The sequence below is a fragment of the Hemiscyllium ocellatum genome, chromosome 18, assembly GCF_020745735.1.
Source record: "Hemiscyllium ocellatum isolate sHemOce1 chromosome 18, sHemOce1.pat.X.cur, whole genome shotgun sequence".
Classification (NCBI taxonomy): domain Eukaryota; kingdom Metazoa; phylum Chordata; class Chondrichthyes; order Orectolobiformes; family Hemiscylliidae; genus Hemiscyllium; species Hemiscyllium ocellatum.
Window position 1 is genome coordinate 70,943,447 of NC_083418.1, and position 19,314 is coordinate 70,962,760.

At 42.6% G+C, this 19,314-nt stretch overlaps 2 protein-coding genes across 3 annotated transcripts in view; one reads left to right on the forward strand and one right to left on the reverse strand.

The window, feature by feature from the left end:
* kif18a (kinesin family member 18A) overlaps window positions 1–14,280 on the reverse strand; it is a 93,211-nt gene extending 78,931 nt beyond the window's left edge. Inside the window, exons 1-4 of one of the 2 annotated variants that reach the window (XM_060839096.1) lie at window positions 14,224–14,280; window positions 10,367–10,738; window positions 7,884–8,041; window positions 1,104–1,208 (exon numbers count right to left, since the gene is read on the reverse strand). In XM_060839096.1, coding sequence (XP_060695079.1) covers window positions 1,104–1,208; window positions 7,884–8,041; window positions 10,367–10,727 — 624 coding nt within the window. In that variant the 5' untranslated portion in view covers window positions 10,728–10,738; window positions 14,224–14,280. Of the gene's footprint in view, window positions 1–1,103; window positions 1,209–7,883; window positions 8,042–10,366; window positions 10,739–14,223 lie in introns of those variants that run through there. The other variant, XM_060839097.1, reaches the window with a different exon arrangement.
* Window positions 14,276–19,314, forward strand: part of mettl15 (methyltransferase 15, mitochondrial 12S rRNA N4-cytidine) — a 151,901-nt gene continuing 146,862 nt past the window's right edge. Inside the window, exon 1 of the mRNA XM_060839098.1 lies at window positions 14,276–15,531. Within this exon, the coding sequence (XP_060695081.1) occupies window positions 15,220–15,531 (312 nt within the window). The 5' untranslated portion in view covers window positions 14,276–15,219. The remainder of the gene's footprint in view (window positions 15,532–19,314) is intronic.

A 19,314-nucleotide genomic window follows, 5' to 3' on the forward strand; every position in this document is an offset into this window, starting at 1 on the left:
ATTTCCCCTGGTATGGGAAGTCCAAGACCAGGAAGTACAACAAAAAAAAGGCATGTTATTTACAACTGAAATAAGGAGAAATTGTTTGAATCAGAGTTGGGAATCTTTGGAATTATCTACCCCAGAGGGCTGTGGAAACTCAGTCTTTGAGTACATTTAAAGCAGAAATTGAAGAATATTCAATTATCGTGATTATGAAGACAAGGCACTTAAGTGTTTGATTGACTGCGGCCATAATAAATGAAGGTGCAGGTTCGATGGGCTAAATGTCTTGACTCTTAATGCTGTATACAATAAGCTATATTACAGCATGGCACTACTGCTTCATCTAAATACACCTGAGGTAGGTAAACAAGTTTTTGTCAAGAGTGCAAGAATTGCTTGAAGTACTTTCCAGTTACAAAAGTATTCAATATCTGGATAAATTCAAGTCAAGGTTTAGACAGCACAGTGCCAGGGACCTGGGTTTGATTCTAACCTCACGCGAGTGTCTGTTTGAGTTTTGCACGTTCTCCCTGTGTCTGCGTGGGTTTTCGCCAAGTGCTCAGATTTTTTCCCACAGTCCAAAGATGTGTAGACTAGATGAACTGGCCATACTAAATTGCCCATAGTGTTCAAGGATGTGTAGGTTTGGGGTGTTAGCCATGGGACATGCTGGATTACAGGGAAAGAGTAGGGAGGAGGGAAGAGTAGGGAGGAGGGTCTGGCTGGGATGCTTTTTGGAGGGTTGGTGTGGATTTGTTGGGTTGAATGGTTTGTTATCACACTGTAGGGATTCTAATAATTGCAAAGAACAGTTTTGAAAGGTGGCATTTAACAGAATTTAAAACTTGATTACATTAGCTACACAAACAAACATAAGGCTAGAGAAACGTGCTGGGGAGTGGGATCAGCAATAGTGCTCTTGCAGCAAATCAGCACAGGCTTAACAGGTTAAATGGCCTTTTTCTGCATAGCCTATCTTCTTTACCTTGATGCTATTCTCGATAAAGGAGAATTGCCAGATTACGTTTCAAAAAAATGTTTATTCCAAAAACTGGTCAGGACAAAAAGATTCTCAGTTTGGGTTCATTGAAACGATCATAATTTTTGAAAAATTCTACCTTGTGTAGTGTTAATCCCTGGACAATGATTCCACCTTGAGCATCCTCCCGTACAGCCAGAGACCTAGAATTGGTCAACAGATCCCGGACTTCCTCGTTGTAAACCTTAAAATAAATTAAACTTCATCAGAATTACAATATGTAAGCTTCACTTCACATATCTGTACTTATTATGGTGAACAGAACCTGTTAAACTGATGCATTTTTAATCTATCATGGTCATTCCCATCTCTCCCATGCCAATTTCTAACTTCCCCCACTTCCATCACAAAGTGGTAACTTCAATCTAGTCTTCCAATGAAGTTCAGATGCCTGCATCTGCAACAGACATGGCAGAATGATCAAGTGTGGAATGATCAGTGATAACTCTTATTAGCTAATGATGTAGAATTCAATATGGACGAAAACAAACTGTAGCTCAAATTATTGTTCCAGCGGAAAATAGCTAATTTAAGAGATACCAAAAATGATGACAGAAGCTCTTAGATATACAACTTTGTTCTCTGGATGTGTATACTCAGCCATTAAGGAGGTCTCATGGGATACTTCACTTTAAGCACAGAAACACAGCTGATCTGTGTATTTAATCCAAAGTGTGAAGAAAATAGACGTAACAGGATCTGAAAAATAACCAGCATGCTCAGAAAAGTAACACACTGGGCATACGTTAACTCAATTTTAAACAATAAAATTGGACACATTTCCTGATCAGCATACTGCATTACACTGATGTAGAGGAGACTTATTATAGGGCATTTTCTCTTAGCTCTTTGGTTCGTTTGCAAAAGTATTTTCTCTTCCTTGAACATCACTCACTTTTTTTCCTGCTCCAATAGGAGCCTCAAATCAATAATTGCACCTTATGATGGGAAAGTAATACTTAGCAAGCACACTTCGAAACTGAAGCCAGCAAATTTATCATCTATCCTGAATTATATGCTGAAAAGCAATTAAATACTGATTGCTTAGTAAGGCAACTATGGAGTTGAATCAATTAAACTGTGCTCCTTACACTATCAAACACTGTCAGCTCAAAGTACATCTGTTCCTATTTTTGTCTGGAGGTTATAATGTGATCTGCCTATGACAATTCAGGATGAGCCGGACAGCATGCAAACTTAATGCTGCCTGCTCATTTATTGGACCTGCTTGTATAATCGAAGATACCAGCACACATTCTAACAAGCCTCCAACTTTAAAGGCAATTTGTTCCTCTTAAATAGAGGAGCTGTACTGAATTGCAGCCAACTGCTAAATGTTTTGCTACAGTTTTACACAGAGGAATTGCAGGAGGCAGCTTCCAGATTCAGAGAAGCAAGGGCTGAATTACCGAGATAGAAGGAGTGATGCCTTTTCACAGATATACACAGCAGAAATCGAGAGATTCCCTAGAAGAGTATAAAAGTATTAATAATATACTTAAGAAAGAAATCAGGAGAGCAAAAAGGGGACACGAGTTGGCTTTGACAAATAGGGTTAAGGAGAATCCAAAGGGATTGTACAAATACATTAAGGACAAAAGTGTAACTAGGGAGAGAATAGGGGCTCTTTAAAGATCAGCAGATGCCAGCAAAACTGCAGTAGGTGGAGGAGATACTAAATGAATATTGTGCAATGTTTAATGCATAGAAGGATATGGAAGATAGAGAATGTGCGGAAATAAAGAGTGATCTCTTGAAAAACGTCCATATTACACAGAGGTGGTGCCGCCAGACATCTTAAAATCCTCAGGAGCTGATCAGGTGTACCCCAGAACTCTGTGGGAAGCTGGGGAAGTGAATACTGGGCCCTACGCTGAGAGATTTGTATCATTGACAGCCACAGGCAAGGTACCGGAAGACTGGATGTTGACTAACATGGTTCTACAGTTTAGGAAACATGGTAAGGAAAAGCCAGGAAACTATAGACACATGAGCCCAACATTGGTGGTAGGCAGGTTGTTGGAGAGTATTCTGAGGGATTGGATTTACACATATTTGGAAATACAAGGACTGATTAGGGACAGTCAACATGACTTTGTGTATGGGAAGTCTCACAAACATGATTGTTACTTCTTCAAAAGACAGCAAAGAAGATTGATGAGGGCAGGTGATCCAAATGACTTCAATAAGGCATTTGACAAGATTTCTCATAGCAGACAGTTAGATCACACGGAAGAGGGAGAACTAGCTACCTGTACACAAAACTGGCTCAAAAGGTAGAAGACAGATAGTGGTGGTGGAGGGCTGCTTTTCAGACTGGAAGCCTGTGACCAGAGGTGTGCCACAAGGATCAGTGCTGGGTCTAGTACTTTGTGTCATTTTACATAAATGATTTGGATGTGAACAGAGAAGGTATGTTAGCAAGTTTGCAGAGGACACCAAAATTGATGGTGCAGTGGACAGCGAATAAGGTTACTTCAGAGTACTACGGGATCGTGATCGGATAGGCCAACAGGCTGAGGAATGTCAGATGGAGTTTATTTTAGGTAAATGTGAGGTGCTGCATTTTGGAAAGGCATATCAGGTAGGACTTATATACTTAATGGTCAGGTCCCGGAGAGTGTTGCTAGATCAAGACACCTTGGAGTTCATAGACTCTTGAAAGTAGATCCGAGGTAGATAGGATAGTGAAGGTGGTGTTTGGCATTTATTGGTTAGTACATTGAATACAGGAGTTGGGAGGTCATGATGTGGCATATTGGAACACAGCATGCAACTTGGGTCTCCCTACTTATAGGAAGAATGTTGTGAAACTTGAATAGCTTCACAAAAGATTTACAAGGACATTACCAGGGTTGGAGCTATGGGGAGAGGCTGAATAAGCTGGGGTTATTTTCCCTGGAGCATCGAAGACTTATGGGAGACCTTATAGAGGTTTATAAAATCATGAGAGGCATGGATTGGGTAAACAGACAAGGGTTTTTCCAAAACTAGAGGGCAAAGGTTTAAAAATTGAGAGGGTAAAGGTTTAAAAGGGTCGCATGGGCAACTTTTTCACACAGAGGGTAGTGCATGTATGGAATGAGCTGCCAGAGGAAGTGGTGGAGGCTGGTACAATTACAGCATTTAAAAGGCATCTGGATCGGCATATAATAAGAAAGGTTGAGGGGGATATGGGTCAAGTGTGGCACATGGGACTAGATTAATTTAGGGTATCTGGTCAGCAGGGACAAGTTAGATCAAAGGGTTATTTCTGTGCTGTATATTTCTATGACTCTATGCTGCTACGCCTGCTGAGTTTCTCCAGCAGTTTATTTGTTTCAGATCTCTACTGTTTATATTTCTTTGTTTTCTATAAAGGAGGAACTAAATAGATTAGAGGAAAGCTTGTGATGATATTTCAAGGAATATATAACTTTTGTGTTGGTTGAGTAAAAGCAGGGCACTGGAGGAAAAATGCAAGTTTTTCTGTGCATTAAATAACAAGATCGAGGGATCACCAACCACACAACTGATCTATATACCTTGATCTCATCGCTTAAACAAATATAGGGAGGTTAACGAAAGAAGCCAGTTATATCTTAAAATAAATGAATTGGATTCAGAAGAATTAACTTCTGTGGAATGTTTATCAATGAAGTTTACTGAAATGATGAGAAATCAATTTCTAGTTTTTACGTGTCCCATTGATATTCCTGTGTTATCTGCCTGTTAAATGTGCTATTTCAGAATCGTGATTTTGAAACATATTTCAGTCTAGTGTAAGAATGCTATAATCCTGTACCATCATTTGCGTAGTTTATTCTATTCAATTCTGAATCCTCACACCAGTTCAAGTGTCACAGCATAATCTTTCCCTTCAAACATTACAATATCATCATATTGACAACTGCCATCCACAAACAGGAAACCCAAATCAGAACAGTGATAACAGCAGTACTCAAGGTGGTGAGAAATGTCTTCTTCTATTATTGTACCCATAGGGATTAATATTATTGTTAGACGGGATTTTAATATGCATTTTCAGTCTGAAATCCAGGTGAAAACTATTCTGATTTGTATTTGCTATGAACTTCAGCTAATTATGCTGCTAATTTTGCGATTCACATTTCCAACCCTCCCACCTTTGTGGTGTCCAGCTCATGCTACTTTACAAACGAGGGAAGCAGGTGTACAGGAAGCTACATACATAAATATACAAGGCTCTGTTCTATGTAAACAGAAAAAATGTGCATATGCACTGTGCATGTTTGAATCTAACAGAATAGCTAACAGTTACAGATTCGTTAGTCAGGTCATTGACTGACTTCTCAGGGGCAATCTGCCCGCTTCAAAAAGTCAAACGTTGTTTAAATTAAGTGTCCACTAACATTAATTGACATATCCTCCATGACAACACCACCAAGTAATCAGTTCATTTGACAATCGATCAGCACTCTAAGTGGAAGGACTGGCTCACTCCTTCAAATGATATTCTTTAGAATTGACTTGATGAATGCAAGGCAAAAAAGCTTTGCCAAAATGTATTTTTTTCAAAGAAGTCAAAGGTGCATTTAGGTAGCACCTGTTTCCGTAGGCATTCGTGCAGGAAGTATAACTGATCGCAGGTGACATTCTGACGGATGGCATTGGTTTTTCATTTTCAGGCCAGTTTTAGCGTATTGCGCCAATTGGTGTTAGCGAGATTTGAGAAGATTTGTAAGATGATTAAATTACAACTTCCAGATACGGACAGGAAAGATTTCTTAGCAGCATTAGAAGCAATACCGAAAGACAACGAACTCACAGAAGACACCCAGCAAACCATCAGACAGTCACATGAACATTAAGCAGGAGAAAGGAAACAAACAAGAAAAGAAAGCACTAGAAGGACTGAAAAAGAGATAAAAATATTGTTATCCTACTTGCAGACAAAGGACATTTGACAGTCATTTTAAATCGAATGGACTACATTAAGAAGGTGAATGCATTGCTTGTAGACAACAACATGTGGCAATAAACCTAGCCCCACACTAGAGAACTGAATCACAGCCCTATTAAAAAAAAACTTAAGAAATCTGGAGAATTAAGACAGACAGACTTTCATAAAATGAAATCAGTTGGATGCAACACAACACACTTCTACGGATGACTCAAAATTCACAAACCAGGAGTACTCCTCAGACCAATAGTCTTGCTACCCGGAACACCAACGTACCGATTAGCCAAGGAGCTACACCAAAGACTAAAACACTTGATAGAAGTCTCATGCTACTCCATCCACTCCACCCAAGAATTCCTAAACACCAAAGGCACCAAGATAGAAGAGGATGAAACATGGTCTCCTTTGATGTAACAGCCCTGCTCACATTCATCAACATCAACCTGGCCAAGGAAACACTGACTACACTATTCGAAGAATCAAAGACACGTACACCAAACACCACAAACTTCATCAGCAAGGAAAACATTGTCAAGCTAGTGGACCTATGCCTCACTACCCACTTCACTTGCAACAACAAAATCTACACACAAACCAATGGAACACCCATGGGATCTCCGATATCAGGATTCTTAGCAGAGGCAGTAATGCAGAGACTTGAATAACTCTGCCAACTAACGAACCCAAAATTTGGGTCCGCTACATGGATGACACCTTTATCATCACTCAACGATACAAAGTAGAGGAATGCTTCAAGACCATCAATATTACCCTTACTGGCATAAATTTCACTAAAGAAGAGGACATCAACAACAAACTGCCATAGTAGAGTGAACAGCCACTAAAGAACTTCAAACCAGCATCTACAGGAAAACAACACATACGGACCAAATACTGAACTACAGAAGCAATCATCCCATCATTCACAAATGAAGTTGCATTGGAACTTTATTTCAATGTGCCACCACACACTGCAGCACAGAGGAACTAAGCAGAGCAGAGAAAAATCACCGATACAGTATATTCAAAAAGACTGGGTACCCAATGAACACAGTCTGCCAATTTCTCAGCAACAGACCTAAATAAGCAGGCAAAACATGCCCAGAAACCCTAGTCACTCTCTCCTACATCAAAGACAGCTCAGAAATGAATGCCAGACTACTCAGACCTCTTGGCATCATGGTAGCCCACAAACCCACCAACACACTAAAACAGCAGCCAATGAACTTGAAAGACCCAATACAGACAACAAGCAAAATTAATGCCATTTATAAAATACCTTGCAAGAACTGTAACACACACTACATTGGACAAGCAGGCACAAAACTAGCCACCAGGATACAGGAACATCAACTAGCCACAAAAAGACATGACTCACTCTCACTTGTATCCTTACATACAGATGAGGAAAGACACCACTTGGACTGGGCCAACACATTTATCCTCTGACAAGCCAAACAGAGACATGCACAAGAATTCCTAGAAGCATAGCATTCCAACCAGAACTCCATCAACAAACACATTGACTTGGACCCCATTTACCACGCTCTGAGAAAAAGAACAGAAAATGACATCACCACAGGAAATGAAATCACCAACTCTAAAACTCAAATATTTAGTGGGTCACTAACACCTATGCTTCACTGGAGGCTCACTGATGACGTTATCTAATATGGTGACGAAATGTCTGAAAGTGAACTTTCCAGCTCAATGAGCAAGCTTACATCCAGAACCTCAACCTGAGCTACAAAATCTTCTCAAAACTCACTAACCTTCAATGTTGGTTGAAGGTTTTTAGAAAAAACTGCGTAGTTAGCTTTTACACAAACAATAGGAAGTGGAGAGTGCTATAATATAGCGAAATCCAGTGGAGTTTATGCATGTGACAAGTATAATTCAATACCTGCAAGAAAACCTTCAGAAAATATTAAATCTCACCTCCAGATAGGAGACGGCAACATCACAACATTTCTCATCTTTCATCTGTTCTATTCGATTGTATAATGCCTTCATAGTTCGATACATCACCCCAGGTTGTCCTGCTGATCCTAGCATTGTGTGCGTTTTTCCAGATCCTGTTGCACCATATGCAAAGACTATATTTTTTAAAAAATATAGTTACTGTGTATTCAACAGTAGATGATAAATCTAATTAAAACTGAATACTAAATTTTAATTCAACTGAAAACTATTCAATTTTGTGTCATGTTCAACAAACAACAAATGCTGGAGAACACAGTAGGTCAGACAGCATTCAAGGAGAGAGAAGGTAAGCTAATGCTTTGAGTCTGAATGACTGTTCATCAGAGTTGAAGTGAAGTGTGGAAGGGGCAAAATTTATGCTCTAGTTAGGGGATGGGTGCCATCTGTATGGTGTGGGGATAGTAAGTGTAGAGTGGTGGTGGAGAAACAATGTTGCTAGTTCAGATTAAGAAATGAGAAAGTGAGAATGGCAGAACAATGGTGTGTCTAACTGCCAGACTTGAAAGAATGGCAGTCCCACTGGGGTGGAGGGGAGGGGACAGAAGACATGAGATGGCGACAGAGAACGTAACAAGGAAGGGAAGAAATGGGAGTTGGTTCACAATTTGAAGATGTGGAACTCAATGTGAAGTCCTGAAGACTGTAAAGCGCCTAGTCTGAAGATGAGATATTGTCCCTCCAGTTTGCACATTGATTCTCTGGAACACTGCAGCATGTAGATGACAGACAAGTGGCCATGTGAGCAGGTATTAAAATGACTGGCTAAAGCAAGGTTGAAGTCATGCTTGCACACAGAGGGTGTTCTGCAAAGCAGTCATCCAATCTGCCTTTGGTTTCTTCAATGTAGAGTAGGCAACATCAGCTGCAGTGAATACAAAGCACAATCTGGAGGAAGTACAAGTGAAACACTGCTTCAACTGGAAAGACTGTTAAGGCCCTTGGATGATATGCAGGGTGGTGGTGAAACGGTAGTCTGTGGAATGGACAAAACGTGAAAGAGTTTGCACTGTTGAACACAATACAATATAGGAGCAAATTACCGCAGATGCTTGAGTAGGCCACATTGAGTGTAGTGAATACAATACATGACATTGGCAAGGTAGAAGTGAAATGCTGCTTCACCTGGAAACATTGTTTAGGCCTTTGAATGGTGAGCAGGGTGGAGGTGAAGGGGCAGGTGTTGCAATCTCTGCAATTTCATGTGAAGGTGCCTTGAGAAGGTGGGGTGCTGTTGGTGGCCATGGAATTGACGAGGGTGTTCTGAAGAGAACAATCCTTGCAAAATGCCGGCGAGGGAGTGAGGGAAAGATGTGACATTCTGATGGAGATGTCTGAAACGGCAGAGAATGATCTTTGAATGCATTGGCTGGTGTGGTGAAAAGTGAAGACAAGGAGGACCCAATTATGCTGCTATCAGTATGGGAAGGGGCGTTCACTACAGCTCATCATACCCCACGTTCTGCAAGGACTATCCTATTCTTCCAGTTTCTTCGTCTATGTCTTTTCTGTTTGAATGATGCCACCTTCCAACACAATGCTGCTAACATGGCTTGCTTCTTTCATAACCATGGTTTCCCAGCCACTGTGGTTGGCAGGGCACTCGACTGCATCTGACCCATCACCTGTGCTTCCACCCTTGCCCCTTATCATCATCTCAACAGTGTGATCGGGTCTCTTGTCTCTTCACTTTTCATCCCACCAGTCTCTGAATTCAAAGGATCATTCTCCGTCACTTCAGGCAATTCCAGAAAAACGGCACCACCATGCACATCATCCCCTCACTCCCCATCTGCATTTCACAGGGATTGTTCCCTCCGGAACACCCTTGTCCATTCCATGACCACCAACAGCACCCCGCCTTCTCAAGGCACCTTCACATGTAATTGCAGAGATTGCAACACCTGCCCCTTCACCTCCTCCCTGCTCACCATTCAAAGACCTAAACAATGTTTCCAGGTGAAGCAGCATTTCACTTCTACCTTGCCAACGTCATGTATTGTATTCAGTGCACTCAATGTGGCCTACTCAAGCATCTGCAGTAATTTGCTCCTATATTGTATTGTGTTCAACAGTGCAAACTCACATTTTGTGGTTTGATAATGTTATCATTAAGGGTTGGAACAAGCAGGTAACTGGATTTCCCATTTTTAAAAAAAACCCATAATTAATAGATTTCCCATGGAAACATTACATAAAAAATTATGTGTTGCGTCATATTCTCCCCAAAGCTAAGCCCCACCTATCTCATGATTAATGTGTTTAATTGTTGTACATGCATTTAATTTTTTTGTTTACACTCTGCCCAATACAACTTGTGGATTTTGGGAGCATATATACAATTCTGACAAGTGTTTTCTATCCTTTGTTTCTGAGCCCTATATATTTATATCAAGACATTCTAGATAAATTTAAGAAATAGGAATTATTTAATACTTTACCTGTACAGTTGTATCCATTGAAAACACTCTCCAGTATTGATTTTGTTTCTTCAAATATATCCAACTGTGAGGAATCATTACCAAAAACTCGATCAAAGACAAATTGTAGGTCCTTGTTTTTTCTTTTGTTTAAGTCACGGTGCCGAACTTTACAGCCATAAGAATAGTTAATTTCCTCCTCTTTGGGATCGAAAACCAACATATGCCTATCAACTACATGTACAACTTTGTGGTGCTTCTCATTCTGCTCTCTTGCGTTTTCAGGCCGGACACGGACAAAAACTTTCACATGATTACACACATCATTTTCAGTGGAACGCATAACTGCACACAAATACTCTTCTTTATAAATGCAGCTCATACACTTCTTTCCTAGAAAAATCAAAAAATACATTTAGGTAATTTTATGAAAGCATTGCCTACAGTTAAAGGTTATGTGCAAGACAAGTAGACAATAGACAATCAATTTTAATGACCATCTCAATCACCAGACCAGTGTCAAGTAAGATAAAAAGCACTGTGGGATGCTTGGACTTTTACTTGGGGAAATAATCAATGCCCTCATAGGCACCTGAAAACCCTTCCAGACAAAAGATGACCCCAGACAGACTACAGAAGGGGAGAGAAACAGCTCAGTCGTATGAAGGCTATTGGCCCTAACAACTTCCAGTAATAGTACTGAAGGCTTGTGCCTCAGAATCTGCTGCACCCTGACTCAAGCTGCTCCATTAGAATTATAACACTAGCAACTACCTGAAAATATGTACAGAACAAATCCAACTCAGCTAACTGCCAGGACAAAGTGAGGACTGCAGATGCTGGAGATCAGAGTCGAGACAGAGTATTGTTGGAAAAGCACAGCCGGTTAGGCAGCATCCAAAGAGACTGAGAATCGATGTTTCGAGCATGAAGGACTTATTCCAAAACGTTGATTCTCCTGCTCCTTGGATGCTTCCTGACCGGCTGTGCTTTTCCAGCACCACACTCTCGATTAATTGCCACCCCAGTCTACTCTCCATCAGAAATAAAATTACAGAGGTCATCAAGAGCACTTACTTTACAATAGATTTCTCATGAAGTCTCAATTTGGGTTCTGCCACTGCCAGTCAGCTCCTGATCTCCTTACATCCTTGGTTCAGACATGATCAAATAGAGTCCTGAATTGAAGAGTCACTCTCACCTTGAGTTAATCTATTTTGTCTGAGTGGTATCAAGCAGCCCAAGCAAAGAGTCTTCACAGAGTCAAGTCAAGCACAAAAGGAAGGTAGCTGTGGATACTGGAGGTCACTTATCGTACCTGAATTAGATAAGTAACATAAATACTTTGGCTACAAGAGGATATCAGATGCTAGGAATCCTGCAATGGATAGCTTACCTCCCGACCCCCCAAAGGCTACCAACCATCTGCAAGGCACAAGTGAAGAGGATGGTGAAATATTTCACACTTAAGTGGCTGAGTACAATGTCAACAATACCCAAGCAGCTTTAGTTCATCCAGGACAAAGCAGCTCACTTGATTGTCAAAATCCATACTCTCAACCGCTGGCTAAACCGTCAGTGTGTACCATCTACAAGATAAACCACAGAGATTCACCAAGCTTCCTTAGATAACACTTCTTAAACCTATGGCCATTAACACTTAGAAGGACAAGGGCAACAGCTATACGAGTATGACACCACATGCAAGGTCCGCTCTAAACCACTCACTATCTGGACATGGAAATATATTGCTATTTCTTCAGGTGCCGTTGGGTCAAAATCCTGGAACCGCTACCTAACAGCATCACAAATCTACCAATGCCAAATGAACTGCAGTAATTTAACCAGACTCACCAGCACCAACTGAAGAGCAACTAGGATGGACAATAAATGCTGACCCAGTCAGTAATGCCCACATTATATACATTAATAAGCAAAATGTCAAACGGAGACTACTGAAATGACAATCACGATTTTGAAAGTTCCTTGAGATACTACCAACAGGCTCCTCAGGCAGGTCCAAGGCCTTGCCCACCATATTAAAAGTCGTGATTGCACCAAATTAGTTAACTTCCATTTAAAAAGCTTCTGTTGAGAAAAAAAAGGAACAACTTTTACAGCCAGTCACAGACATGATGGTTAATCACCATGCACTAACATTGCTCCCACAGGCTGTGTGTCCGATGTAAAGGGACAGTAAAGTCGCCAGAAGACGGCAGCGACACTAACATTCCCACAAATAAATAAGTTTAAGCACAAGATTTTATCAGAAAGATGTTGTGAAACTTAAAAGGGTTCAGAAAAGATTTACAAGGATGTTGCCACGGTTGGAGGATTTGAGCTATAGGGAGAGGCTGAACAGGCTGGGGCTGTTTTCCCTGGAGCGTCGGAGGTGGAGGGGTAACTTTGCAGATGTTTACAAAATTAAGGGGCATGGATAGGATAAATAGGCAGTCTTTTCCCTGGGGTCAGCATGGACGGGTTGGACTGAAGAGTCAGTTTCCATGCTCTACATCTCTACGACTTTAAGATTTCAAGTACAAGTTCCACTCTAGGCATAAGCACATTAAAATAAAACAGAAATGACACTCCAGTGCAGTATAGAAGAACGCAGCAGTCATTTGATTTGAAAAGTTAAATGTTTCTCTCTTCAGACATTGCCTGATCTGCTGCACTAGTCCTTTCTGATTTTATTACAAAGCACCAAGCTATCACATTTAATCTTTCAGATGAGACAGCAAATTGAGAGTGGTCCCATTTGATCTTTCAGTTGAATGCAAATTAATCCATATGGAAGTCTTTTGAAGGAGAATCAGTGGAATTATGCTACCTTTTTCTGGTCAATATCAATTCCATCAATCAACGGAAAAGGAAATAAAAAGCAACGATCTAATCTGGTTGCCACATCATTGCCTACATTCAAGAATGTTGAATACCATCGGTACAGTCTGTAATAGCTGTAGAGAAAATTAGGTCTGCGAAGAGCATCTCAGATAGAAACAAAGTTACCAATTTAAGTGCTATGGGGCCATTCTTGGGACACAAGAACTTGATGCCAACAAAGCCAAAAGCAGAAGGTACAGGAATGGCAATGGCAGCTGAGGGTGCATGGCTGTAATTTTAGTGATGTGAACCATGAGTGGAAAATATCAGTTTTAAAGCTCGCAAGGTCATTGGTGAAACTGTCTCACCTCAGGTGCAGCCAGTCCCTCGCGGAGTACGACATTTTGGCTATTTCACATCTCCCACAGTGTTTGGGTGCAGCGGCAAATACGTTTATACGTACCAGTTATCCCAGATGGTTAAAAGGCAAGTTTGCAATGCGGAATAATAAATATCAACAGGGTGGGTTTCACCTCCCTCATCAGCTGAGGACTCTCCTTTCCTTCCCAACCCCTTTTTTTTCTGAGGAGGCGTGGTGACCCTCAGGTCAAACCACCATCAGGCACTTCACCTGAGGAAACAGCAGCGCTCCCAAAAGCTGGTGGTTTCAAATAAACCTATTGGACTGTAACCTGGTGCCGCGTGACCTCTGACCTCCACCACCAGTCGGGACAACAGCTCTCACCGTCCTCTGGCGACTTTACCGTCCCTTTACATCGGACACACAGCCTGTGGGAGCAGACCGGGTCCCTTCACACTCCCTACCGGTTACTGGGGACAAGGGGTGGGGAAGAAGATGGAGGTCCTGGGGCGGGTGTTGGAAGAACGACCCACCCAGAGCCCATTTTTGACATAGCCTTCTCCTGACATTCAGACGTCCCAGCGTCCGCTTTCACATAGAGAGACAAATGTACGTGACTGCGATCCGCGCAAACGGGGTGTAGGGGGAGAAGGGGGGGGGGGGTGTGAGAAAGGGAGGTTATTTATACACTCACCGGGTTGTCTATTTTACCCATCACTCAGTCGCTCCCGCCGTGACCCCCAGTTCCAAGGGATCCCGCCAAAAAAAATTTAAACCCCAACCGTCCCCGTCCGCGAGCGCGCCCTCCCATTGGTCGGGGACTGCGCGTGACGTCATCGCCCGCCCAGCGACTCCACCCCAACGACAGTCGCGTCGGACGGTTTGGGGTGTCTCCACGATTACCGTCCGGGTGGGACGGACGTTTCGCTGCAGTTTGGATGCTGCCTGAACTGCTGTGCTCTTCCAGCACCACTGATCCAGAATCTGGGTTCCAGCATCTGCAGTCATTGTTTTTACCCAACTTCTTAATGTCGAGCGAGTGTACCCTCAATTACCGTCCGGGTGGGGCGCCCCTTCTGACTGACAGTAGTATAGATGCCTCCTCGATTACCGTCCCAGTGGGGACCCCTTCTCCCCCCATTACTGTCTCACGGCGCCTTGGGCGTCCCCTCTATCACCCTCAGGGCGACTATTCTCTGTGAAAAATGTTCACCTGCCTCCCAAGCTCTCACTGGGAGACGGATTCATCGGCGATCTCACCCTCCTCCCCCCATACTGCATTTTAAAATTTCTTTTTGCAAGTAGTTGTAACTTTTCTCAAGTCGAGAATGAAACATGTCTTTCATAACTATATGGGCCCACTATTTTAGGCGGTAGTCCAGGCCTCTTGGTCGCAATAGTATTGTTGGACAGGGATTAAGGCGTTCAAAACAAATCCGAATTCAGGGATGTTAAATGGGCGGACGTTGTCCTGTCAGCGATATTTTAGGAAGCGGATTTTCTTAATGGTCATGACAAGATCGATACGAAACTTAAGCGGTGATGTTTACGTCCAATATTCCAGAATGAGAGAGGGGGCGGGGAGGAGAAAACATGTGCGCTGCCTAACCGCAGTGTTTCCGGCTCGGTTGTAAAAACACGCCGACTTGGCTCTGTTACGGGTAATTGTCCTCCTCCCCAGATAAATATCATGCCCTCCTGGGTCATGAGGAGCTGCAGGGCCGTCAGAGCTGCTGCAATCTGGCTGGGTACCCATAGATTTCCCCTGGCCAATCCCCCAGGCCTGGCCAGCTGCTGCTGGAATCTGCCGCCTCTGGCCTGCAGAAGGGGCATCTCCCAGTCGGCTATCCTTCGGGAGGGTCACCATACAGAGGGTCCAGCCTGGCTGGACCCGGCCACCAACTCGCAAGAAAGGGAGAAAAGTTCAACTTCGCCTCCGTGCTGGCACAGACCTGTGATGGTTAGGGAGGTGATTGATTTTCTGTCACCCAAACCGGGACAGGTGAGTCTGAATCTTGTGGTCATCTACAATTTATGATTGAGCTTTATCAACCCTCTCCTGTCCATGAATCCGTTCTTTGTATTTTATTCATTAACAGAAATGGCTAGAGAAACTCAGCAGCTCTGACAGCAATTGTGGACAGAAAGCAGAATTATTGTTTGGAGTTCAGAGTCCGAACCTGAAATGTTAACTCTACCTTCCAAGGATGCTACCAGACCTGCTGAGTTTCTCCGGCTATTTCTGTTTTCCTGTCAAATATTCAGCGCCTGCAGTTCTTTGTTTATTTTTGTACTTTATTGCCTGCAAGCAACTTTGTTGTTTGGTGTTCTAAAACTTGAATAGTGCTGAAAAAGAGAGACGTTTTACCAAGTTGTTCGTTGCACACGGTTGCTGATTTTGAAATTCGGATTTTTTGTCTTTGCCTTGATAATTGAAAGACAAAAAGCTTCGGCAACATATATTTATTTGTACACTGGATGTGGGCTAGCCAGAGGCTAACATTTGTAGCCCCTGAGAGTGGTGAGGAATACCATTTGAATCTTTGCACTTCATGTGAGGCTGGTCCAGGATTTTGATCCAGTAACAGTGAAGGAACAGTGACATAGTTCCAAATTCGGGTATTGCTTGTTTTGGAGGGGAACTAGTTTCTATCCAGCAATTCTCTAGTTATTAATGGACAACCAGATCGTCTCAACTCCTTCTATGCTCCGTTTGAGCAGAATGTCTGCGGAGAGGTAATGCCTATTCCAACAAGTCCTGATGAACCTAACCCAACACTTACTGCATCAGAGGTCAGGTCAGTTTTCCTTCATGTGAATCCAAGGAAAGTGATGGGACCAGATGGAGTTAAAGACCATGCACTCAGAGCATGGCAGAGGTCTTCTCTGACATCTTCAACCTCTCTTTGCAGCAGGCCACTGTCCCTGCCTGTTTCAAGAGGGCCAACATTATCCCTGTTCCTAAGAAAGCTCATGCAGCATGTCTCAATGACAACCGCCCAGTGGCCCTAACTTCGTTGGTCATGAAGTGCTTTGAAAGGCTGGTCATAGCATTAATCAACTCCAGCCTCACCACTACTCTTGATCCACTCCAATTTGCCTATCGGACCAACAGATCCATGTCAGATGCCATACCACTTTCCATTTACTCCTCCCTAGAACATCTTGACACCAAGAACAGCTACATAAGAATCCTACTCATTGACTACAGTTCAGCCTTCAACACTATTATCCCCTCAAGACTGATAACTAAACTTAGTGATCTCAGACTAAGCCCCACTCTCTGCAACTGGATCCTCAATAACCTGACCCACAGGCCACAATCAGTGAAGATTGGGTACAATATTTTATCCCCACTAACACTCAACACTGGAGCCCCCCAGGGGTGCGTACTCAGCCCCCTACTGTGCTCACTGTATACCCATGACTGCGTCGCCAAATATCAGACTAATGGCATTTACAAAGTCGCTGATGACACCACCATAGTCGGTCGAATCTCAAATGGCGATAAAACAGACTACAGACTGATGGTGGAAGACCTGGAGAAATGGTGCACTGAGAACAACCTAGCTGTTACTGCAGGTAAACCAAGAGACTCATTGTTGACTTTGGGCAGGATGTTATTCATGCCCCTATACATTAAGAGCACAGAGGTTGAACAAGTGGAGAGTGTCAAGCTCCTGGCAGTGGTCGTCAATACAAGCTTTCTTGGACTCTTCGTGTGGACGCATGAATTACAAAGGCCCAACAACGTCTTTTTTTTTTCCTCAGGCAGCTGAGAAAATTTGGCATGACGGTGAATGCCCTTGCCAACTTTTATAGGTGCGCCATTGAGAGCATTCTGTCTGGATGTATCACTACTTGATGTGGCAACTGTACCATTCAAGATTGGAGACGGTTACAGAGAGTGGTGAACTTGGCCCGGACAATCACAAAGACCAACCTCCCATCTAATAGGCCTGCTGTCAAGGAAAGGCTGTCAGCATTCTCAAAGATCCATCCCACCCTGGCAATGCTTATCTACAACCTCTACTATTAGGAAGAAGGTACAGAAGCCTGAACACACGCGCCAGCCAGTTTTGAACAGTTTTTACCCTACTGTTGTTGGAATACTGAATGGACTGACAAGCTCTTAGCATTCGCCTGTACCTGTGTTTTGGTTTTTGCTGCTGTTTACCTATTATTTACTTATCTATGCTATTTAACTATGTGGTCTGTCTGTATTGCTCGCAAGGCAAAGCTTTTCACTATGCCTTGATACATGTGACAATAATTTCAATAAATACATTCAGATACATTGAATAACGAATAGAAGCTGCTGGAGAAACTCCGTAAGTCTGGCAGCATCTGTGGAGAGAAAGAGTTAACGTTTCCAGTCCAGTGACTTCTTCAGGAGAAAGTGAGGACTGCAGATGCTGGAGACCAGAGTTGAAAAATGTGGTGCTGGAAAAACACAGCAGGCCAGGCAGCATCCGAGGAGCAGGAGAATTGAAGTTTCGGGCATAAACCCTTCTTCTGGAATCTATCAGTGACTTTTTCAGACCTGGTAACTATGAAGAAGTGGTACATTTATGCTGATGATGGGGTGGTGGCAGAAAGGAGTGAGTGAATAAGTGGCGACAGTCCAAGAGAGGAATATCATTAGGTGGATAGAGGGGATTGTTGAGAGGAGCAAATTACTGCAGATGTTGGAATCTGTACTGAAACTAACAAATGCTGGAGATCACAATGGGCCAGGCAGTATCCATGGAGAGAAAACAGGCAAACATTTTGAGTCTAGATGAAATGTTTGCTTGCTCTCTCTCCATGGATGCTGTCTGACCCATTGTGATCTCCAGCATTTGTTGTCTTCAGGAGGGATTGTCGATAGTTGGTCAGGGAAGAAGGAAGCTGAATAAGTGATAATGAGAGCTATGCATTGTTACAAATCGGTTGGCTGTGCTGTGTCTTGGTTGGACCTCTGGTGTGGAGTTGATAAATAAACATGAAAAGTGGTGTTTTATTATTATTATTATTATTATTATTATTAAACTCCATTTTGAGGACTGTAGGTTGTAAAGTCCCGAAGTTGGAAGATGAGACATTGTTCTTCCAGCTTGAGTTGAGCCTTGTGGAGCACTGTAGCATGTCTGAGACAGAAAGGCAACTGGAAGCTGAAGGTCCTCTATATGGACAGAATGTAGGTCCTCCACAAAGCAGTCACTCAGTCAATATCTTCAAGAACCTTGAGGTTGATGCATGCTTTTAACACTCAAACATTGACATGCAGTGATTTCTAATTCGTCAAAGTCCATTTCTTACAGCGCAATAATATTCCACACAGGTGTTTTTCAAACAAGCTACTTGGAGATGAGGAAGAACTCCAAAGGCTGCATTTTAATCGAAGCCATTCAGTAAGTTAGGTAATGTGCATAGAGAGAAAGAATAACTGGCTTTTCAGGTTAATGACTTTTCAAAACAACCAGTAGATGTGAGGGAGGGAACAATTTTTAAGCAACTTGGACTTGGTTGGTGTTGTTAGGGGAAGGAGCATGGTGTGTTTAGCAGAAAAACTGATGAGGTGGAGGCAGGGAGAGTTGTGCCATAAAATGAATTATGGTGCTAAGCAGATAGTGGGTCACAAGTTTAAAAAAAATAGAAATAGGCATTGAGAAGATATGAATACTTACAGCACAATGGAAGAGAGCAACAGAAACGTGAAGCATTTGCTGGCGAAAATAAATCCTCTGTGACCTGCAAGTTGGCTTGAGAAAGGTAGGTCGTCAGTAAGTGGGTGAACGTCCTT